This window comes from Motacilla alba, chromosome 15 (genome assembly GCF_015832195.1).
Source record: "Motacilla alba alba isolate MOTALB_02 chromosome 15, Motacilla_alba_V1.0_pri, whole genome shotgun sequence".
In the NCBI taxonomy this organism is placed as follows: domain Eukaryota; kingdom Metazoa; phylum Chordata; class Aves; order Passeriformes; family Motacillidae; genus Motacilla; species Motacilla alba.
The window spans coordinates 10,264,636-10,286,899 of NC_052030.1; the positions used below are offsets into that span (position 1 = coordinate 10,264,636).

The following is a 22,264-nucleotide window of genomic DNA, read 5'->3' on the forward strand; positions in this document are numbered from 1 at the left end:
GCCCCGCACAGCCCGATCCTCCCTCCTGCCCTTTCCGTGCCTTCAGCCGCTCTCTTGTCCTTATTTCAGCGGCACCAGCAGCGGTGCTGGTCCGGGGGGCGCGGAGCTCCCGTGCGCGCTGCCCGGTGCCCGCACGGCGTGAGAGCCCCCGCCCGCCCCCGAGCGCTGCCGCTCCCGCGGTGGCCCCGGGCAGCGGGGCGGGGCGAGGCGAGCCCCCGGCGGCGGCCGTCGCGCCGTCACGTGGCTCCGCAGCTCCGCTCCCTCCGCGCTCCGCCATGGCTGCGGCGGCTGCCGCCGGCTCGCTGCTGCTCTGCCTGCTCGGCCTGGTGCTGCCCGGCGGCAGCACGCTGCACACCAAGGGCTCCGTGCCGCTCGACACCATCACCTTCTACAAGGTACGGCGCTGGCGGGCCTGCCGGAGCGCTCGGGGGGCGGGCGCGGGGCCGTACCGGGCCGTGTGCCCCGCGACCGGCGGCAGCCCCGGGGCCCGGGAGGAGCGCGGGGGGCGCGGCGGGGCCGCGGGCACGGGGTCGCTGCCGCCGCCGCCGGCGCGGGGTGCGCTCGGTGCTGGCGGAGCGGCCGCGCCGCAGCCAATGGGAGCGCGGCGGCCGCAGCACTCAGCCAATGGGAGCGCGGCGGCCGCGGCCGGCAGCCAATCAGCGCGGTCCAAGTGGAGCCGAGCCGCGCGGTCCGGCCCGGCGGTACCGGCGGTACCGGCCCGGGGAGGTGCGGCCGCAGCCGCGGCTGCTCGGCCGGGGCCGTGCCGTCCGTGCCGCAGAGGGGGGGCAGGACCGTGCGGGGATAGAGCCAGGGCCGTGGGCGCGCGCTGCTTGGGTTTCACTCGTTCATCAAACAGCAACAGGCTTTTTTTTTTTTTTTCACCTTTTTTTGTTTCCCTTCACTAAATCACTTTGGAAGGAAGGAATCTTCCCCGGGCTTTGTGCTCTCCCCGCCGGGACACTGCCCGCTCGGCAGGCCAGGACGGAGCCTGCAGCCACCTGTGCATACAGATGTTGTCAGAGCCTGAGCAGGGCTGGCAGAGCGCTGTGTAGGTGGGGAGCTGTGGTGCAACCCCAACCTGTTCGCGAGAACAAAAAGATTTTGCAAGGTCTTCTACTGCAGGGAGGGGAAAATCCCTCAAGGGGTGACAGAGTCCATTGCCAAACTAATTGGAAAAGGCATCATCTGAGCAGAGCAAGGTTGAAGTGAAGAGGAATGAATTAAATGTGAATTCTCCGTGTCATGTACCGGTACAACACCTCCAGCATCTGCACTGCCTCCCTGTGCCGCCTCCTCGCCAAGAGTGCAGCTCTCATGCTGGGACACTTCAGAGGGACAGTACCTTTGACCTCTCTGCTCTTCACGTCCCACTGGAAAACGTTTTAGCTGATCTTCTTCCAAGATGCCTGTCAGATTTACAATGAGCAAATCTTGTAATTAAAGGCATTATCAGATCCCCCAAACCTACCGCGTACTATCTTTATCATCTGGTGCAGGAACACAGACACCCAAAGCTCAGTCTTTCCTCCACACGACAGTGAGTCATTTCTGAAGGGCCATAATTATATAAAATTTCCATTCTCCTCTGCATCTCCCCATTGCACAGGAAAAAAAAGGACAAGCAAAAACAACTTTTGGTGACTTGTAGATTGCTCAGACCTGAAATGATCAAGTTCTGTCTTGTCTTTTCCCCTTTTTCTTCTTGTTTTAGGTTATTCCAAAGCATAAGTTTGTCCTTGTGAAGTTTGACACGCAATACCCCTATGGTGAGAAACAAGATGAGTTCAAAAAGCTGGCAGAGAGCTCAGGCTCCAGTGAGGATCTGCTGGTGGCTGAAGTGGGAGTATCAGGTGAGGAACTCTGAGTAGATGAAACAGCGTGGGCAGGTGAGGAGGGGATTCATTTCAGTGTGATTTCTGCAGGTTCTGAGGCAATTCTGGGGGAGGGATGGATGTGAGAGGGGAGCTCCTGCCCTGGCTGAGCCTGGCTGTGCGTGGGAGAGCTGCTTATCCATCTGGGCTGGGTAATGAGGAGTCAGCCCACGCTGCTGAACTGCTGCTGCCTCCTCATCCTCAGCAATTCTTGCCTTTTTTTTTTTCCCCTTCTTTCCTGAGAGAAACCTTTTTGTCCCACATGCAGGGAACAGACCTCACAAGAATCGTGCTTTAGCCACAATCCTGGTCAGAATTGAATATTTAATGTGATTAATTCCATGCAGCAAACCCTGGGGCAGCACAGCAAGGGCTTGTTGCCCTGTGGCTGCTCTAACTCGATGTGACTGTGACTGGATTTAAGAGAAAAAGAGTGAAGATTAGATCACTGTTGCCTGATGTGCTCTGGCTTTGTAGGTTGAATTAAGAATTTAGGCTTAATTATCAAACTGTGAAGTTTTACCCACTCTGGTATTTCTAAACATATGTGGAATTCTCTAAGTGGCATATTAGAAATGGTTTTGTTTTCTGTCCTCAAGAATAAATATCATTTTTGTCAGATGAGTAAACATCTTGTAGCTTGGCATGCTGTCAGAACCAAATCATTCTCTGCACACAGACAGGAAAAACACTTATTTCACTGTAAAATCAGATAAAATCAATGGATAGAGGAAAATAAGAGGAGAAAGGGTATTGATTTCCCATAAGGAGGACAGGGTTTATACAAAAGGTCCTGCCAGTGTCTTACACTCTCACAGTCACAGCAAAACACCATTAAAGTCGTTTTCTTTGGAAAAGCCACTGAATGTTTGCCTTGCACAAATGATTTTATGAGGTGTTTTTATTTCAGTGTGTGGCATTTCCTTGGAACAGGCTCTCCAGAGAATGGTCGGGGTGCCAAGGCTGCCAGAGCTCAGGGAGTGCTCTGAGGCACAGGGTGGGATTTTGGGGTGTCCTGAGCGGGGCTGGAAGTTGGACTCGGTGATCCTTGTGGGTCCCTTCCAGCTCAGGATATTGCCATGACTCTGTGATTTCCTGGCAGGCAGGTTATTAGGACGTGTTGAAGCTCTGCCTACAAATATTTGTGTGGGAGGGAATCCTAATTTAATGTTTGATTAACTGTGCTTTTCTGTGTTTTGTTGTCACTTGACAGATTACGGTGATAAACTGAACACTGAGCTGGGAGAGAAGTACAAGCTGGACAAGGAGAAGTTCCCTGTTTTTTACTTGTTCCAGGATGGTGACTTTAAAAATCCTTTACTTTATAGTGGTGAGATCAAGGCTGGGGCTATTCAGCGCTGGCTGAAGAGTAATGGCATCTACCTGGGGATGCCAGGCTGCCTGAAGGAGTATGATGTGCTGGCCAGCAAATTCATGAGCACCACAGAGAAATCTGATCGCCAGGCCCTCTTGAAAAAGGGGCAGGAGAATTTAGGGAAAGCAAAAGAAACCGAGAAGAAGTCAGCAGAGCAATACTTGAAAATTATGAGCAAGATCCTGGAGCAGGGAGAGGAGTTTGCTGCTAACGAAGTCGTCCGAATCACGAAGCTGATCGAGAAGAACAAGATGAGTGATGGAAAGAAGGAGGAGCTCCAGAAAAGCCTCAACATCCTCGCTTCTTTCCGGAAGAAGAATAGTGAGAAAGATGAGCTCTGATGTGTTGGAGAACTCTCTACAAGCTGTGAAACATTGTCAAGAGTCCTAACCAGTTCTCCTTAATGCAAGCAAACTTCCCGCTGACTTCAAGAGGGCAGCAGATCTCCTTCTGGGATTCTCAGTTTAGAAGATCAAGAGGAAGACATTCCTTAAACACACAGTATTGTAAATGTTGGGAAAATCACCTAAGAGCAAGACACGGCAAGTATTGTGTAATGCTATCCAATGACAGTGTTAAAGCAGACAACAACAAAAAAAAAAAGCTCTAGATCGGCCAGAAGCTCATTCCTGGTGGTTTTTACAGCTGTTCCCTGGCTAACAAATAACAAAATTCAGTCTCTCATTCCATCTTACGTGCTCGAAAAGGTACAGATTGGGGTGCCCTCTACTTCCCCACTTTTCCCTGTCCGTAATATCCTTGGGTTTTATGCTTGTTACTCTACCCCTCGCACGCCTTGTTTTGTCCCACTTTGGCTCTAAGTCTTGTTCTTACCTGTTGTTGACTAAGAGACTCAGAGCTTCCTTTTTCTGCCTTCTCCTTCCATGGCTTCTGTCCCTGTTTGCTTTGGGTATCAGCCAAATGCTGGCAGTGAAGACAGTTCAAAGCTTGCCCCTCATTTTCTGTCCAGAGCAGCCATTTCATCAAATATTCTCCTGAAATCCTGTGTGATACCTTGACACAGCGAGTGAAGTGAGTTCTGAGCAAGGGCAGAGTCTCCTTGAGGTGCTATTACACTCAGTCTCACCAGTTTGTGCAAAAAATAGGGTTTTCAGAGGTAAATTTGGATGAGTTTTTATTACACCTGAAGAGGTGTTTTACCTGTCCAAGCTTCATGAACAAAATGTTTTTCTAGCCTCCAGAAACAATTGACACTCTCAAACTAAAGCCTCATCAGTGTTTGGTAGTTCTAAATATTTGAAAATGAGGTCTTGTAAGAGGAAGCAGAAGTATTTGTGTCCTTAGAAGCCTCATCTGTGTTATTTAAAAGGAGATGCCTGGCCCAAGGATCATGTCAGTCCTCAGAACTGTGCAGTTCACACTCTGTGGAATTTGGATGCCTCTGGAAGATGCTGAAGCCCTGGTCAGGGTGTCAGAGTTGAAAAGAGAAACACCTGTGAGTTTTACCTTAAAAGTATGCTTTAAACAAAACTGATTCCTGTGGGAGCTTTGCTGCCTTTTGAATCTTGGGGTGGGTACAAGGAGCAGATGTCGCTGTGAGATAAAATGTATTAATAATGCTATAATAAAAAAAAATTCCACTTCAGAGCTGCTTCTTACCCACTATAGAGAAACTACAGCCGATTCCGTGATCAGAGGGGAGGCTGTGACTGCTGCAGCGAGGTGAGGGGAGCCGAGGGTGGCCCAGCGCTCTCTCCCCTCAGGAGCGGCAGAGGAAGGACCCCGGCAGGGTGGGCAGTCCTTGGGAGGCTGTGTGGAGATATGTCCGCCTGGTTCAGCCCCGGAGACCCTGAGGGAATCGTCTCCTGAGGGAGCCGTTCTCGAAGCACCGAGGGAACTATTCCCCGGGACTCTGAAGGGAGAGGGCCCTGATAGGATCAGCACTTGAGGGGACTGCACCCTGGATCTGTGAAGGGAGCAGTGCCCGGGACTCTGAGGGAACCGTGCCCGGGCTCTCTGAGGGGAGCAGCACCCGGGACTCTGAAGGGGCCGTGCCCAGGTTCTTCGAGGGGAGCAGCCTGCGGGACTCTGAAGGAACCGTGCCCGGGCTCGCTGAGGGGAGCAGCACCCGGGATTCTGAAGGGGCCGTGCCCGGGTTCTTCGAGGGGAGCAGCCTGCGGGATTCTGAAGGAACCGTGCCCGGGCTCTCTGAGGGGAGCAGCCCGAAAGATTTTGAAGGAGCCGTGCCCGGGCTCTCTGAGGGGAGCAGCCCGAAGAATTTTAAAGGAGCCGTGCCTGGGCTCGCTGAGGGGAGCAGCCCTCGGGGATTTTAAAGGAGCCGTGCCCGGGCTCTCTGAGGGGAGCAGCCCTCGGGGATTTTGAAGGAGCCGTGCCCGGGCTCTCTGAGGGGAGCAGCCCTCGGGGATTTTGAAGGAGCCATGCCCGGGCTCTCTGAGGGGAGCAGCCCGGGGCATTTTGAAGGAGCCGTGCCCGGGCTCTCTGAGGGGAGCAGCCCTCGGGGATTTTGAAGGAGCCGTGCCCGGGCTCTCTGAGGGGAGCAGCCCCCGCGCGCCTCCTCACAGCCGCCGCCGCCGCGCGCCCCTCGAAGCGCTCTCCCGCCCCCGGGCGCTGGTGACGTCACGGAGGGGCGGGGCCGAGGCTCCGCGGGGTCGCCTCGGGGCGGCTCCGTGAGGGGAGCCCGGGGCGGCGGTGGCCGGAGCGAGCCCGCCCACCGGGGCGAGCCCGGTTCTGCCCCCGGAGGGATGCGCGGGACGCCGCTGCCCGGGACGCCAATCCCGCTGTTTGCCCAGGGCTCCTGTCCCCTCAGCCCCTCTCTGCCGCCGGGCGCTCTCCGCAGCCGGCCCCGCCGGCGGGGGCCGGGCGCGGTGCGGCCCCGGGGCGGAGCGCGGGCGGTGCCCGCAGCCCCGGAGCGGTGCGGCGGCGGCGGCGGTACCCATGGCCCTGCCGGCGGAGGCGGACCGGCTGGATGGGGGCTGGCAGGAGGTGAGCGAGCCCCGCCGGCACCGGGACCCTTAAGGACAGCGGCTGTCCCCTCCCCGGGACCTCGCTGTGCGCGTCTCTTCTCCTCCATCCCCTGACGGTCCTTCCCCAGCCCTGCGCCCCGCTCCGTGCCCGGCGGCACCGCTAGCGTTGCACGATCCTCTCCCGGACCGTGCTGCTTATTCCTCTTCGGGACCCCGCTGTCCCGGTCCGTGCTGCCCTTCCCCGGGACTCCGCGGTTCCTGGTCCCTGTCCCCGGTCCGTGCTGCCCGCTCTTCTCCGGGACCCGCCAGTCCACCTTCCCAGGTCCGCGCTGCCCGCTCCTGTCCCGATCCCCGGTCCCTGTCCTTCCTCCCCGGGCTCCCGGTCCCTGGTCCGTGCTGCCCGCTCCTCCCGGGACCCCGCGGTCCCCGGGCGCTCCTGCCGCGCCTGGGGCCGTGTCACCTGAGCTCCCTCCCGTCCTTCTCCCCAGGTCTACTCCGCGCTCCAGTGGATCCAGTTCACCATGGCCATGCTCAGGTATGACACGCTGCCCATAGAGTTACTGTCGCGAAGATGATTTTACCCAGAAAAGCAAAAAAAGAGAACTCGCGTCTCCCAGCGAGGCAGACGCGCTCCTGTTCCAACCTGTGCTTTGTTTTCTCAGCGTTGTAGGTTCCAGCTCAATTATTGCCTACGCCGTCTTCCAAAACGCAGTGCGGTCCCCCGAGGTAAGGTCTGAGCTTCCTTCTCCCTCCCTAAGCCGTGGTGTCACTCCCTGCAGGTGGATCACACCTGTAGCACAGACCCTCTCCTAGGAGCAGCCGCAGGTCTCAGGGTTATGTGGTTAAACCTTGTTTAATAGCTGGGAGGCAAAGGGCTTGCCAAGAATTGGGCTCTTTGTCTTGGTAGGAGGTGAAAGGACTGACCTTGAACCTGTGCTTCTGCAGGAAGAAGCAGGTTCCTTAGTCCTGTGCTTTCTGCTACTCCAGGAAAGTCCTCCAGTCATTCCTGGGAGCAGGGATTTCTTAGTGTGCCCTCCTCAGTGGGGCCAAACTCCTGGAGGGGCTGAGCAGTTGTGCACAAAGTTGCTGAAGTGCAAATTGGAGCTGCCCCTGCAGAAATGCTTTTATAAGTGTCTAGTATGCTAGTAGAACTGACCCCACAGCCTCCATCCCATCCTGCCAGGCTTGGGTCCCTCTGTGTGTCCAGGACTTCCTGGGGGCAGTGAGCCAAGCTGATCCCTGTGAAGTTGAGATTTGCTGTCCAGGGTTTGCAGGCTCAGCCTGGCCTGTGGAACACAGAAAGTCAGTGGAGCTGGCAGCAGCTGTATTTGTCCTTCCTTCATCTTCATGTTCATTGTACATCGTGGATTCCATCTGCAGCCCAGAGAATGGGACTTTCAGGGAATTCATGGAGCTGTCCCTGGAGAAGCAAGGAATGCAGGCAACTGACACTGTTGGATGACACGGTGGGAAGGAGAGAGTGAGTCCGTGTTTGCAGGGCAAAGCTGTCCCACTTACAGCAGGGAGGACCTTGCTCCCAGCCAACGTCCTGGAAACGCTCTGCCCAGCACATCCAGAATAAACTGTGGAGATCTCCATGCATTCCCAGGGAAGAACAAAGCCTGGGACTTCACCTTATAGCTGGGATGGAAAACCTGCTTGAGCTTGTGCTGCTCAAGGTACACATCAAAGCCTCCTCCTACCACATCTGCACCTGGAAAGCTCCAGATGTGATTCCTTCTGGGGTCCTCTCTCTGGAATGATGTGGAGCAGGGCTTGGCAGTGTCCTGGTGTGACTCAGCAGCCTCATCCTGTTGGCTTCCATGGCCGGGCTGCTCAGGAGCCCTTCTGCTCTCAGTCATGTGATGGGGCTGTGGCTTGGGAGCTGCTCATGAGCCACACATGGCTCCAGGTCAACGATGGGCCTTTCCTGCTCCAGAGGCTCCAGATGTTTCTGCTCAGATTATTTCTGCAAATCCGCATAGGAGGGCTGGATGCCAGCTGGAGGGACTGGTTTGCATCAGCCTTCCAGGCTCTTCTGCTGCCAGGGGAGATCTGCTGCTGGGTTTCAAAAGTGACAAAACCTCCATTAACTTCCCCATCGTCTTGTCCTCATGTCTCGGGTCTGAAGTGGAAGTTTGTAAACAAAGGGGCTGGAAGAGATCCATATCAAAGCTTGCCACTAACAGCTTATTCCCTCAGTCATGAGGACCCACAGCAAAACATTTAAAAATAGACAGCTCTGGAGGCTGGGAGGAGAAGGATCTTAGAAACACTTCCCTTCCTGCCCCCGACCTCAGAAATCAAATACTGCATTCTTGAAGCTTGCTTTCTGTCTCTGTGGGGTCAATAAAACCCTTCAGCCTGAGGTAAATCATTCAGAAGAGGTGATGGCAAGCAAGGAAGAACCCTCAGCTCAACAGGTTTGAGGAAGAAACCTCAGCTCAGCAGGTTTGAGGAAGAACCTTCAGCTCAGCATGTGCCTGGGCCATGGCCACAGAGCCAAATCCCCGTGTGTGCTGCAGCTGGAGCTGCCAGGATGTAAATCATTACATCTTTGCAGTCCCTTCCTCTATTTTATAAATACCAGTGGTTATTTTCTTTCCCCTTTTTTCAAGCCAGAGCCACACGTGCCCCTGTGTCACCTACTTCTTTATCCAGGTCTCTGCCAAAACAGCTCCTGGACCCACCAGCAGTGCCTTGCTCCAAGGGCACTTGTGCTGGAGAAAGAGGTCACCTGTTTGATTGCAAAAGTGCCTTCTTTGCTTATTTTAGATCTGTTTGGTTTAACCTGCCTCGATCACAAACTGGACAGTGCCCCCAGGCTTCATTTCTGCACCAGTGAGGAAAAGCCTGGTTAAAAAAAAGTCATTTATAGATGAAATTAAATTAAAATTAACTCCAGATCTTTGTGCCTTGTGCTCCTTCATGCCCTAAGGACAAATCTGGCTCACTCAGATCTACCTTAACTCTTATCACTCTTCCTAAGCTCTCTCTCACTGCACGTGGGAACAAGTATAACACAACGTGATGGGTGCCATACATTTACTTCCAGGACAATCTTGAGGCAAATCTCACCAAAAACTCAGCTCCATGAAAAGAAATCAAATCAATCAAATCAATCAAATAAAAAAAAAATCAAAGCCTGCTGAAGTATTTCCATACTGTGTTTAGCATTATAATTTTCTGTAGGGAAAGAAAAACACCACAATTTTCTCTCCTGCATGCTGAAAATGAGGTACCAAAGGCTTTAATTAAGAATTTAGGTAATTAGGCTGCTTTTCCAGAGTCTCCGCTCTCCCACTAACAAAGAAAATGTTGGCCAGAATTTTTGCACAAATGTTTTCCTGCAGTGTTTACAGTCCTGGCCAGTGTGTGCAAACTGGAAATGGGCTGGAAACTGCTGTTAAAGGAGACATGACTCCTTTCCAGCAGGATGCAGCAATAATGGCTCTCAGTAGAAATGAATCCAGCTTGTAAAATAAACCCAACTTTAGTAATCAGCTGAAATGACATGGAACATATAGAAAAATGTTTGTTTCAACTCATTCCAGACCTGAGGAAGGGTTTGTATTTACTAAAAGTTTGATTGCTATGTGAGTTTATTTAAAAGATGATGTCTCTTCTCCCTGCCAACCTGCCCCATTCTGCAAAATTGTAACAGGTGGATATTTGGGATATTTTCTGTAAGTTTTGATGCTGCTCTTGGATCCTGTGGCAGAAGGGGTGGTTGGAGTAGGGAATGTGCATTGGAACAGCTCCTGAGAGCACAGATCCATGTGGAATTTCCCTGCAAGGAGAGTTGTCTCACCAGAAGAGCTGGGGGGTGCCAGTGTTCAGATAACACCAGATAACCTGGTACTGGTGTCTGAGCACAATTAATCTTTCTGCTATAACTGGTGTAGGAGTTTTAAAGGAGTGAAAACGAGGGTGATATTCAGGACTAAAGGCTGAAAAGTTTTAATCTAGTAACTTTTCTTTGAACTTGCTTGGCTTTTAAAGTAGAGGAGACTTTTTTTTACTGAAGCTCTCAGGGTTTGCTGCAGATGAATTGACTGGTCTCAGAAATGCTGCCACAGTGCTTCCCTGAGGGTAAAATCATCCCTCCACAAAGTGCCACTTATGCCCCACTTCGCCTCAATTAAGGCTTTCAAAATCACTTTGCCGTGGGGTTTTTCTACTGAAAAACTTTCCTCACCTGCAAAAAAAAACCTTTGGAAGGCTGTATTAAATATCTTTATGTCTGATAAGGGGGTACAACTGCAGCTGGGGGGTGGGAGGGCTGTGACTCCACTCACACCTGCTGAGCCTTTTCCCTTTTCCAGGTGCGTCCGCTTTTCTACCTGAGCCTCTCGGATCTGCTCCTGGGCATGTGCTGGCTGGCTGGGGCCCTGCTCTACAGCTCACCCACCTCCCAGCAGGACCTCATCTGCTACAACCTGCAGGCCATGGGACAGGTGAGTGGCCTTGGCACCACATTCTGTAATGAACCTTGTAATTTGTCATCATTAACCTCACTGGGGATCAGAGCGTGGCCGTGGGGGCTGTTTCTAGACAGGCTGTAGCAGATCTCTTGGCTTTGTGTGGAAAAGGCAGATATTGGCACTGGGGTTTAGGATCCTCTGGTGTGTGAGAGGAAGAGAAGGTGGGATTTCGTGTGAAATGAGCAGATGGGACTCGATCTCTCTCCCGTTGGATCCATGCCCATGGATCTCTGCTCTCACATGGCAGCCTTTCTATTTCTCTGTGTGCTTCCTCCAGCCTGGACAGGAACAGACACATTCTGTGACATCCCAGTTCTTTCTCCTGCCAAGGATCCTCCACCAGCACAAGCTCAGCCTGTGTCCCACTGACTCAGCTGATTCCTGTGCTGGGGAGCAGTGGAGTAGGGGGGTGAGCACTGTTTTCCTGACAGTTTGCTGCTGCCTCACCCAGTTCCCGTTTCAAGCCCAGGCCTTGGAAATCTCAGCTCTCAAAAATCTCTGCAGGCTCTAGCTGAGCATGGAGGTTCCTAAATTATGATCTCTGGAATTAAATTTTTCCTTTTAAAGGATATGGCTGGGAAGAGCAAGGGGCTTTTGGAAGCTTTGATGTGTGGGCTCGGGCAGCTCCCTGAGAGTGTGGTGGCACCCACAGCTGGGAACTGAATGTCCTCATGGAACAGCAGCCTCCAAAGCTGGAAAGGATCTCCGTGTGCCTCAGAGAGGGCAGTGAAGTAGCTGCAGGTGCAGGGTGGAATTGTTCCTGCTGCTGTGTGTCTGGGGATGGGCTCCTGCAGCCCAGGGTTGTTTCAGCAGCTGTTTTTGGGGGTACAGATGTGTTGCTGAGGGTTTCCACTCCAGGCTCATATCTGGTCTCTCCAGCTCTACTGGCTCCACAGTATGTTCATGTTGAGAGAAACTGAGGTTTGGGTGACTCGGCCACGTGGGAATGATGCAGAACATCAAAGATGTTTTTAAGGTGATGGTAAATGGGAAAATGAGGAGAGCTTGGGAGAGGCTTTCAGAGCTGGAAGGTGGAAGGAGCAAGCAGGACTGAGGCTGTTCCTGAGCTGTTTCCCTTGCCTGGGGGACAGTTCTTTCAGCTGGTGTGATGTTTTTATGGCCTGGAGGCCATTTGCACTGCTAGAGGAGAAATAAGTTGGCTAAGGAAAATATGCCCATAATTCCTCAGCTCCCTTGCACTTCTGGCTCTTCTCTGCCCATTTTTCCAGCCTGTGGCTGTGCTTCTCAGGAACACCAGCACAGGATGGGACAAGGTGGGGGCTTTGTGTTCGTGCTGGGTGGGCAGAGCCGGCCTTGGGCCAGGACAGGGCTTGTGATGGGGTGTGCAGAGTCACACCCTGACCTCAGCCAGTGTCCCCTGGCTCCTCTCCTGTGTGCCACCACCAGTCCCCGCAGCACAGGGACTGCCTGGGTGGCAGATCCGGATCGTGCCTGGCAAGAGCTGTCGCTGCTGTTTGCTCTGGAAGAAATTAAAACAAACTGAGCCCTTGCCATAGCAACCTTTCCCCCAGGGCACGTGACAGTGCAGGACCTCCTCACCCAACACCCTGCAGTGCCCTTGAGAGGTGGGAACACCTTGTGCGTAAGGAGCCAGTAACAGGTTGAACCAGCAGATTCTGCAGAGCAGGAGGGATCTGGTAGCTGATGGAATGAGTAAATAAATGTCTCACTGTGCTTCTGGGTGTCTCACAAACACCTGCGCCTCTCTGCACACCAGAAGGTGTCAGATGAGCCGAGGTGAGGACGGGCAGGGACAGCCCAGCCAGTGGAGTTTGCAGCCCTTGGAGAGGCTCACACCAGAGTCCTTGTGATGTCTCAAGGCACTGCCTTAGGAGCGGGGCAATATTCTGCTTTATTCAGGCTGTTTGCCATTGTTTGTCATCACAGGCTGATGTTGCAGTGGGTGGAGCTGCCCAGTGTCCAAACTGTGTCATGAAGGAGGGGATTGCTTTGTTTCTTGGATTTTCCCTCTTTCAGCCCCAGAGCTTTGATTGATATGAATGTAAACACTGCTCCCTTTGCTGTCCCTTATTCTCTCCTCCTCCTGCATTGCAATAATAAAGTCCAGAATAGATATTGTGGTTTTAATTGCACAACTCCCCCACGTTCTTCCAGTTCAGTTCCAGTGGCCTAATAATGTCCTGGCAGGCTCTGCTCATGCTGGGCAGCACAATGGGAGCCACACAAGTGGGATAATGAGGGATTCTTGTGTCTCTGCTTTATCTCCTCATGGACAGTGCTGCAGGACTGTCCACAGCCCCAAAGCCGGGGCTCAGGAGGGCAGAATTCCCTTCCCTTCCTGCTGGCACCTTCACAAGTGGCATTTGGGTCTCTGTTCCAGAAGGCAGCACTGACATTCATAAGCCTCTCCCAGGCGTCCTGAAGAGCAAGAGAACGATCCTTGTGGACTGTTTTGGCCTTCTCTGGAAGTAGTTAGAAAAGGGTAACAGCCCCTCATTAAAACTCATTTAATGAGCTGGAAAGTCACTGCAATGTTCCTGTGGCAGCCCTTGGACTCAGCCTCTTGAGCCAGCCAAGAGCATTCACAACCTCAGTGAAGGAGGCCAAGTTTGTTTAGTGACCACTTTCCCAGCCGTGGATGACACCAGGGTGGCAAACCTGTGCTCCTTATCTTTTTGGCAAAGGACAGCAAAGCCACAGGGAAAAAAAAAATCCCTTGTCCAGCCCTTCCTCTTTGCCACTGTAGTTTGTGTTTCCTGTGACAAACGCAGCACATGCATGTACGTGGTCTGATTAGGCAACCTGGAGTAAGTGTGGATTTGGAAACAAATTTGATCAAGATTTGGGGAGGTTTATAGGAAGTTTTAGGTAATTAGATTCATCTCAAGCTGGAATAAAGGCTATGAAACTCTCAGTGTGCTCTGTCTTTTCTCCTTTTTCTTCCCATGGAGGAAGAAAAGGGGTTTTGGGATGTTAACTCGGGCTGAGGGCAGAGAATATCTGCCCTCACATTCCTCTTGAAATATCCAATTGTTTTCTGTTTCCGTGAATTCTCTGTGTAGTGAGCTTGTGATGCAAGAAGCAAATCTAAATGTCACATCTGTGCTGTGTTTCCTAATGGACATAGCATTGAGGAGGTCCAAGTGCCTCTGAAACCCTCATTGCCAGGCTCTGAGCCAAAAAAATGAGCCAGATCACAAAGATTTTTATTTCTAAGACAGTCCTGCTGTCATTACTTCTCCTGCCTGAGGCCAAAGTGAAGCTGCTTTTGTGTGGTTTAAGGTGGGAATCTCCAACCTGGCTCTTCCCAGCTGGATGTGAGCACAGCCCCTGTGCTCAGACCCTCACCTTTGGCAGGTGTTCATCATCCTGCCTCTGTTCCATGGGATTTAGGAGGAGCTAAACATGCTCCAGGGATTATTATTCCAGGACTGAAATGTTGGGTTTATTTCTCAGATATTCTACGTGGCCTCTTTTCTCTACACTGTCAACTACACCTGGCACCTGTACATGGACCTCAAGGTGAAATACAACCAGAACCTCTTCAGGGTGCCCCCCCAGGTGAGTGGGACTGATGTGGGAACCCAGGGACAAGGACACAACACTCGGGAAAAACCTCCCTGCATTGCAGGCTGAGCAAATACTTCACACACCCCGTGACCAAAATCTCTCCTTGCAGTTAGTTCCTCCCTCACATCCAAACGGGGAGGACAGGGAGGCACCACCACTGCCATGACCAGGCTGGGGAATACCCCAGATATTCCTTATGCAGCTCTTCCCAACAAACCCATCAGCCCTACACAGCTTCCCCAGACATTTGCTGTACACAGCAAACTTTGTATCCCAGACATTCCATCTGGAAGTTCAGGAGCTGCAGGCTGAGCAGATCCCCCTCAGCTGCTGAAATGCCCCGTGGAAGGGGGGAACTTCCTGTGAACCAGGGGCTGTGCAGAAATAATTTAATTAAGATTTTTGGATTTTGCAGGTTGTAGATTATGCAAGTTGTGTTGGCCGAATAGCAACGATCTTGTCAAGGTAAGATTTCATCTCCCTGGCACAGGCTGTGGATTTGGTAACAGTTAATTCTCCCTGGCACAGGGTGTGGATTTGGTAACAGTTAATTCTCCATGGCACAGAGTGTGGATTTGGTAACAGTTAATTCTCCATGGCACAGAGTGTGGATTTGGTGAGAGTTAATTCTCCATGGCACAGGGTGTGGATTTGGTGAGAGTTAATTCTCCCTAGTGAGAGAGTGTGGATTTGGCAAACTGCAGCATGCTGATCCCTGCTTCCTACTTGTTTTAAAACAAGTTTTACAAAAAAAAGCTGTAAAGCTCACCATTAACAGCAGAGTGACCTCATGAATGCAGAGTAAGAGAGTTTTTTCAACCAAGTTAATGATAACTTTATTAACTGGATATGGTTTTCCAGAAGGTTTCCCTTTACCAATGATTAGCCCTCACAAATGACGCTGGTAAATCTGATAAAATACTTTTCCAGAGCAGTGCCAATAAAAACAACTTTAAAGTCCTCTGTAGTGATGGGAGAAAAACCAAGCAGTGCCCAAGTGGAGCGGTGCAATAACCCATGACTGTGCTGTCCTTTCTCCTCGCAGCCTGATCCCTTTCCTCCTCATGGTGCCCGTGTTTTGCCTGGGCAACAGCAGTAATTGCTACCAGAACTTCAGCCAGAAGCACGGGTGAGCTTCCTCCCTTGCTGTGGCACAGCCCCAGGGCTGCTGTGCTGGGGGTGGGCAGCAGCTCAGGCTGTCCCCTGCGTCCCCAGGTGTCTCCTGATGCACACGGAGATGGCCGAGCCCCCCAGCGAGCCGCAGGGCCTGAGCGGCTCCGTGTGCCGCGCGATGCATTTCTACGGCGTCGGCGTCTTCCTCGTCTCCTTCCTCATCAGCTTCGTGGCCATCCTGGTAAGGCTGGTCCTTGTGGAGGCCTTGGATGGCTCCAGGGGCTGGGCAATCATGGAATCAAGGAATGGTTTGGGTGGGAAGGCATCTTTGAGCTCATCCAGTGCCGCTCTCTGCCATGGGCTGGGACACTTTCCACTGTCCTGCAGCATTCACATTCTCTGAACAAATCTTTTTGCCTAAGATTTTTCTCCTGAGAAGCTGAGAAACCTCAGGAAAAAAAGGAAAACAATTATTATTCTCATTTAATTCTCCTCCGTTTGGCTCATGTGGAATGTGTTTGGAGATTGTTTGCACACAAGTGATTGTTTCATTGGATTCTAGTGAGTTATTTTCACTCATTGGCCAATCAGTGCCAAGCTGTGTCGAGACTAGAAAGAGTCACAAGTTTTCATTATTATCTTTTTAGCATTCTATAAGTATCCTTTCTGTATTCTTTAGTATAGTTTAGTATTCTTTAATATAATACAGTATCTTAAAATAATAAATTAACCGTCTAAAAACATAGAGTCAAATTCATCATTCCTTCCTTCCTCAGAGCACCCTGCAAATACAACACTGTCCCGGGCTGCTCCAAGCCCTGTCCAACCTGGCCTTGGACACTTCCAGGGATGGCACAGCCACAGCTTCCCTGGGAAGGATTTCCTCCCAATATCCCATCTAACTCTGCTCTGTTTTCAATCCTTTCCCCCCAGTCTGCTCACTCCATGCTCTTGGTAAATAGGGCAGGGGAATAATTGTGTGGTGCTGCCTCCCTTTTGGAAGGGGTGGTAGGGAAGGGAAAATATCACTGTGCCACCAGATAAATCCATCTGGAGTCCTGTGTTCTGTCAACCCATCCCAAAAATATTTAGCAGGATTTCAAAGGCTTGGAGCTTGGCAGAAGAGATCACCTCCTGCATGGGTCAGCAAGAGGTGATTAATGCCTGGACTCCATGGTCTTAGAGATCTTTTCTAGCCTAAGCAATTTAATGATTCTAAAATGAATTCAGAGTCTTCAGCAACACCTCCCACAGGATTTCAGTGCTGTGGGAAAAGGTCGGATAGAGTGGGATCCATCCCTGATGAACCCAGCAGATCACAGCCTGTACAATAACATTTGCCTGCTCTTTTCCAGGTTATCCTGAGTCAGGCCCGAGGGCTGTACAAGAGGTTCGTGAACTCCACAGGGTTCCTGGGGGATCAGCAGTGGGCCATGATTAAGATGGTGGAACAACGGGTGGTTTTTTACCCCGTTGCCTTCTTCTGCTGCTGGGCCCCAGGTGAGCAGAGAGTTCCTCCCTTATCATCCCCCTGTGGAACCCCAGAGAGGTGGGGTTAACTTCACCCTCTCATCCACCCCCTTCCACAGCTGTCCTCCTTGGAATGCTGAAATTGACTGCTTCAACAACCAGCAAAATCTACATGGCTCTGCTGATCCTGCAGGTAAATGTCTGCCCCTGCAGCCTCCTGCCTTCTCACCTTGAGTCCCCTGCCCTGCATCCCTGCTGGATGCAGCTGGGCAAGGAGCTCTGCTGTGTGAGCCTGTCTGATTTGTGCTTTTGTTTGACAAAGATCTTGGTTTGGTGGTTCATGCTTTTCACGGGCATGAAAAGGTCTCAGTACCCAAAATCCCAACAGTTTAGTGGTGAGCAGGCTGCTGGGTGGATGTTGGGACTTGGTGACCTGTAGTTTTGATATTTTATGAAAATCCCTTTGCTTGGATTTTCTTCTCCTGAGAAGCTGAAGGGCCTCAGCTTCAAGTGTAACCAATTTGTGATCTGCTGCTGTGGGATGCAGCAGGTGCTTCCTCGATTGGTCACTGTGGGATGTTTCTACTTGGTGGCCAATCCAGGAGGCAGCAGCTCTCAGACTCTCTAGGAGTCACAAAACTTTGTTATTCATTCCTTTCTATTCCTGTCTGGCCTTCTGATGAATCTTTCTCTCTGTTCTTTGTAGAATAGTTATAGTGTGGTCTTTTTTAATGTAATATATATCATAATATAATAAACCAGCTTTCTGAAATGGAGTCAAGATCTCCCCTTCACTAAGTCCTGACTGCCCTGAAAACCACTGCATCAGTGACCTCAAACCTCACTGATTCTGTGGTCATGGAAATTGTGGCAAACAGGGCTAGAAAGGATCCCCAGAAACTGGTTTTGTTTTCCATATGTCCCTGAGTCTCCAGCTGTGATTCCTTAATAACACTCGTCCAGCTCCTTCTTGTGCCTGATGCAGAAGTTAGCCGTTTTATTAAATTATATAGTTATTATATTTATTTAATATATAAACATACATAAAATATATTCTCTATTTGTATAGCATTTATATTTAATTATACATTCATTAATTTCTCTATCACAGGGAAGATACAACCCTGCTGGGAGGGGGAGGTTTTCCAGGGAGCACGGAGCAGTGCTGGAATCCCTCATTCCCCTGTGCTCTCTCCCAGACTCTCACCGCAGCTTCCCAGGGGCTCCTGAACTGCCTGGTGTACGGCTGGACCCAGCACGTGTTCCTGTCCCTGAAGCGCGGCTCCCGCCGGGACGTGGACACGCAGACGCCGCTCCTGCGCTCCCAGAAGAAATTCTACTCCAGCACGGCCCCCGCCGGCCCGCCCGACACCGAGGGCTCCTCCTCCACCCTGCTCTGATGCCGCAGAGCCCTTCCAACTCCTCCTTCCAACTTCTCCTTCCAACTCCCGGTTCTCCAGAGCCGGGATGGAACTGTCCCTCGGGCCGAGCCCCAGCGCGGCGGGCAGAGCCAGGCGCTCAGTGGACATAGTTATTTATTTGATGGATTCTTTCAGCGTGGTAAATCTTTAGTCCAGACTTTCTCCTCCTGGAAATATCCCTAGAAATGCAGCATACCCCATGTAAAGGCTCAGAGACCTGGTCCAGCTCCATGGAGGTTGAGCGGAGGATGTCTTGTTTTATTTCTCCAAGTCATTGCCTTTACAAATTAGCAAAAAGCAAAATGAGTATTTTTCAATCTCTGCCTTTTAATTCACTCTAAATTCCATGAGAATTTGCACCACCCTAAGAACCAGTTGCAGGGAGTGAAGAATTGCAAAGGACAAAAGCTGCCTGGAATTTCTGCACATTTCCCTTTCCTTCTTCCTGCCAGCTCCTGCCCAGCCACAATTCTCCCAAAAATCAGCTGCTTCGACCCTGTGGAGCATCTCTCATGAACCAGGTGAGCAGGACTTTGTCTGAATCTCTCTTTGCATTTCCAGATGTTCACATGAATTATTTCCTGAGGCCCCACCATTCTATAGGAAATAAACCAGGTCTTAAGCTGTGTTGAAAACAACTCTTTACCTTTACACTCTTTATTTTCCAACAGCTTCACTTTTTGGGTCCAGCCCAAATTTTTCTCATAGCAGGGTTAGACAAGAAGAGGAAATACTCCAGCTTTGTGTAATTAACTTACACAACATAACTGTGTAAACTCTGGGTAAGTCACACAACGGCCCTGGAGGTTTGGTCAATCACTTATTTTCTCCTACAGAGTGAGACTGAGTGCAACAATTCAATTTTGCTTTGTTCTACAGGATAAAAACAAAGTTTTCAGCCATCTTCTTCCACCTGGTCCTTCAAATTCTCCTCTAGCTCCAAAGTTTAGACATGGATCACTCAGTGTTTCTCCAGCCCCACTTCAAAAGCAAATATTCCACAGGGAGGGTGGGATTTGTGCCCTGGCACTGGCAGGGCATGAAACACACCCAGTCTCATCCCTGAGAGCCTCCTGCACCCTCCTGGGACTGACCCCGTTTGTGGAGCCAGTGCAATTTGTTTAAAAGGGGATTAAGGCTTCCTAAGTGATGGAAGATTACCCAGGAAACAATGATTGGATTGCTGATGGAGCATGGGAGCTGGCAGTGGGTGCTGGCACAGCAGGAGTCACTCAGTGTTTGCCTGAGGGGAGTTTTCTTGCTGGAAAGAGCCATTCCATGGGCACTCCCAGCTGGGCTGGCTGCTCTGAGTGCTCCCAGGAAATTGTTCCCTCAGTCCCTTGCCCAGTCTGGAGGCTCTGAGGGTCACTCACCACCCAACCCACCCTGAACTCTTACAAAATCCTCTTACAAAGAAGGAGCCCGAGCCCTCACAACTGCCCCGTCTTGTGTCCTGAAATGCTCCCGGGCCCAAGGTGTGTCTGGTTCCTGTCACCAAGTCCAGCCCTGCTTGAGGATAACAAAACCACTTCCAGAGGCAGGAAGGGCCCAAGTGCCACCCTGAGGCTGTGTCCTGAGAGGAGAGGGAAGCACTCCCTGTCCCTGGAAAAGCACAGGGCCACCAGCAACAAAGGCAGGTCCAATTCTCACCAGCCAGTGTCCCCCAGGCCCAGCAGGGCTCCCACTCAACCCCCTGCAAGGAGCATCAGCCCAGAGGAACTGGGTGCTATTCCCTGTGTCCCTGAAGACAGAAGGACTCATCCCTCCCTTCCCTGACTGCCCAGTCCAACCCCCCGGCCCTCAGGGGTTAAACTGGGAGCACTGGGCAGGTGCTGCTGCCCTCTGATGGAAAGCTGGGCTTAAAAAAGGCAATTTTGGGTTATGGTGCCAAGCAGAGCCCAGGAGTTCCTAGGGATTTATCCAGCCTCTCCTGTCACCTCAAATCCTCCTTCAAGTGTTTATTCCCATGGATAAGGGAGGTGGGATGGGGGGCTGAGGGTGGCAGAATAATGGAATCAGGGAATCTCTGAGGCTGGAAAAGCCCTCTAAGACCATCAAATCCAGAAATGAACCCAGCACCGCTGTGCTCACCACTAACCACACCCCCTGTGGCTGCAGCCACACCTTCGGCCACTTCCAGGGAAAAGCAGGGTGGCAGGAGAATCCTGCTGCTGCTCTTCCCTCCTGCTCCTTCCTTCTCTCCTCCAGGGATTTGGGAACCCAACAAAAGCAGCCAGGAACTTTTGAGTTTAGTAAAATCATTTATATACAGGATGGGTAATATTTACAATGTAATACTGATCCAAAAGGAACTAACAGGGAACACCGAGAAGAGAAATGAGAACATTTTAACACACAGGACTTAAACGTGGGGACAGATTCAGGTTTCCAAAAGAAAATCCAGAAGAAATGACAGCAAAACTTTGACATGTTGCTATTTCCAATCAAAATCTCTTTCACTAATCAGGTTCTCCTAATTTTAATAGATATAGAAAAGCTTCAAATAATCAAATCACAGGAGAAGCCAGTTATACAGAAAATTTTGAAAAGGTCAAATGATTTCAGACATTTTTCTTCACTTGAATAAAATTCTAAAAAAAAACCTCAAAACCCAACAACCTCCAGAGCTTTCCCACATATTTTAGTGTTTGTACAAAGAAATTCTTCTTTGATCCCACACTTCCAGCTCGAGATATTTACAATATTCACAGTCTGCTATAAAGGATCAGTAGATTTATTACCAAATCAAGCCTCAGAGAATCAAGACAAGGTGTCTTGCACTTGCTTCAACTGAAAAATAAACTAAACACGGGAAGGAGAAAGTCAAATGCTACTTTCAAACATGTAAATGAACCCATTAAAGTTATTGAACTTTGAAATGTAAAACAGAACTTTTCCAAGAGTAAAAAAAATTAACTTTCTCATAGAAACAAAACCATTTGACCTTGAGTCTTCAAATTGTGTTTTCTTTATCTGTCCCTCTCCCTCTGCTTCAAATCAGGCCCTTATTTATCACAGACAAGCAAAAGTAGATTAAATCCATCAAAAGCAGTTCCTTGTGGCAAAAGCCCTTGGAAATTTGTACAAATGTTCCCACCTCAGGATCAGCAGCACTTAAGGGATGAAGAAAAGGAGGAATCCTCTAACACACATCAGATCCCACCCTCCCCTCTGACTGCACTTCCAGCAAATTCTGGCTCCCAAAAAATTGCCAGAGGATTTTCCTCCTGGGAGGGCAGAGTCACAAAGTGCTTTTGGAAGGGATTTTTTGCTCTGCCATTCAAACAAAGGTGATTTCCTTGTTTCCATCTCTATCTGCCACACTTGAAAGTTTCAATTCCCCAGAAAGACATGGATTTCAAGTTCAAAATGAAACCATTTCAAGACATGACCTAGAATTAGAGCAAGGACATAAATGCACGTAACAGGGCTTGGTGGTAGGCCAAAAAAGTGACAAAACTCTCAATTTTTGCTAATTCTCTTCAGTTTTCATCAACAGGTCAGTGCACAAATATTCCAGGTAGTGTCAGAGTACAATTCCAGCTCACACAAACACTCCCTGCTCCCATCAGAGGATGGATAAGCAAAGACTGTTTTTTACCCTGCAATAAATCAGGCATTGGAAAACTGTCCACAGGATTAAGGAAAGCTGACAGAGAACAGGAAACAAAGCATCTCCTTCATGTAGAAAAAACAAGTCACCGCTTAGAAAATTGTATAGAAAGAGTCAGACACTGCTTTGCCATCCAGCTAAAGCTGCAAGGAGATTTTGGTATAGAAAAGAGACAAAAAAAGAACAAGGCTGGACTTTCGTAGGAGAGAACTGGGAGATTCATGGCTCAGGTTTGTCAATGTAAACCCAAAAAGGGATGAGCTGTGAAAGACAACAACGTTCAGGAGTGGTCACTGATGGCCCTGGGTTGGCACTTCAGTCTGCAGACCAAACTCAGCCGGTGTCTGCACGGATTTGGTACCAAAATAGCTCTATAAAAAGCCTCCGCCCGATCTCGAAAGAAAGAGAAGCAGAAAAGGT

The 22,264-nt window shown here is 50.7% G+C and overlaps 2 protein-coding genes across 3 annotated transcripts; both read left to right on the forward strand.

The window, feature by feature from the left end:
- Nucleotides 1–209: 209 nt before the first annotated feature.
- On the forward strand, nucleotides 210–4,852 carry ERP29 (endoplasmic reticulum protein 29). The gene is made up of 3 exons (XM_038152858.1): nucleotides 210–395; nucleotides 1,712–1,850; nucleotides 3,085–4,852. The coding sequence occupies exons 1-3, from the start codon at nucleotides 276–278 to the stop codon at nucleotides 3,585–3,587; spliced, it is 762 nt and encodes a 253-aa protein (XP_038008786.1). The 5' UTR covers nucleotides 210–275; the 3' UTR covers nucleotides 3,588–4,852.
- A 1,016-nt stretch (nucleotides 4,853–5,868) lies between these two features.
- On the forward strand, nucleotides 5,869–18,548 carry TMEM116 (transmembrane protein 116). Of its 2 annotated transcripts, XM_038152223.1 has the most exons (11): nucleotides 5,870–6,210; nucleotides 6,680–6,726; nucleotides 6,854–6,917; nucleotides 10,517–10,648; nucleotides 14,114–14,218; nucleotides 14,643–14,692; nucleotides 15,273–15,356; nucleotides 15,443–15,581; nucleotides 16,696–16,840; nucleotides 16,930–17,003; nucleotides 18,010–18,548. In XM_038152223.1, the coding sequence occupies exons 1-11, from the start codon at nucleotides 6,163–6,165 to the stop codon at nucleotides 18,208–18,210; spliced, it is 1,089 nt and encodes a 362-aa protein (XP_038008151.1). In that variant the 5' UTR covers nucleotides 5,870–6,162; the 3' UTR covers nucleotides 18,211–18,548. The 2 variants fall into 2 exon arrangements, with proteins under 2 accessions (XP_038008150.1, XP_038008151.1); XM_038152222.1 differs by lacking the exon at nucleotides 16,930–17,003 and having other exon boundaries at nucleotides 5,869–6,210.
- Nucleotides 18,549–22,264: the final 3,716 nt, after the last annotated feature.

What these genes read in the sequence shown, in the direction of transcription:
- ERP29 (XM_038152858.1), top strand. Translation starts at nt 276, where the DNA reads ATGGCTGCGGCGGCTGCCGCCGGCTCGCTGCTGCTCTGCCTGCTCGGC. An exon ending in ACACCATCACCTTCTACAAG is followed by an intron (nt 396 to 1,711) that starts GTACGGCGCTGG and finishes TTCTTGTTTTAG; the next exon opens with GTTATTCCAAAGCATAAGTT. An exon ending in GGCTGAAGTGGGAGTATCAG is followed by an intron (nt 1,851 to 3,084) that starts GTGAGGAACTCT and finishes GTCACTTGACAG; the next exon opens with ATTACGGTGATAAACTGAAC.
- TMEM116 (XM_038152222.1), top strand. Translation starts at nt 6,163, where the DNA reads ATGGCCCTGCCGGCGGAGGCGGACCGGCTGGATGGGGGCTGGCAGGAG. An exon ending in ACGCAGTGCGGTCCCCCGAG is followed by an intron (nt 6,918 to 10,516) that starts GTAAGGTCTGAG and finishes TCCCTTTTCCAG; the next exon opens with GTGCGTCCGCTTTTCTACCT. An exon ending in TCTTCAGGGTGCCCCCCCAG is followed by an intron (nt 14,219 to 14,642) that starts GTGAGTGGGACT and finishes TGGATTTTGCAG; the next exon opens with GTTGTAGATTATGCAAGTTG.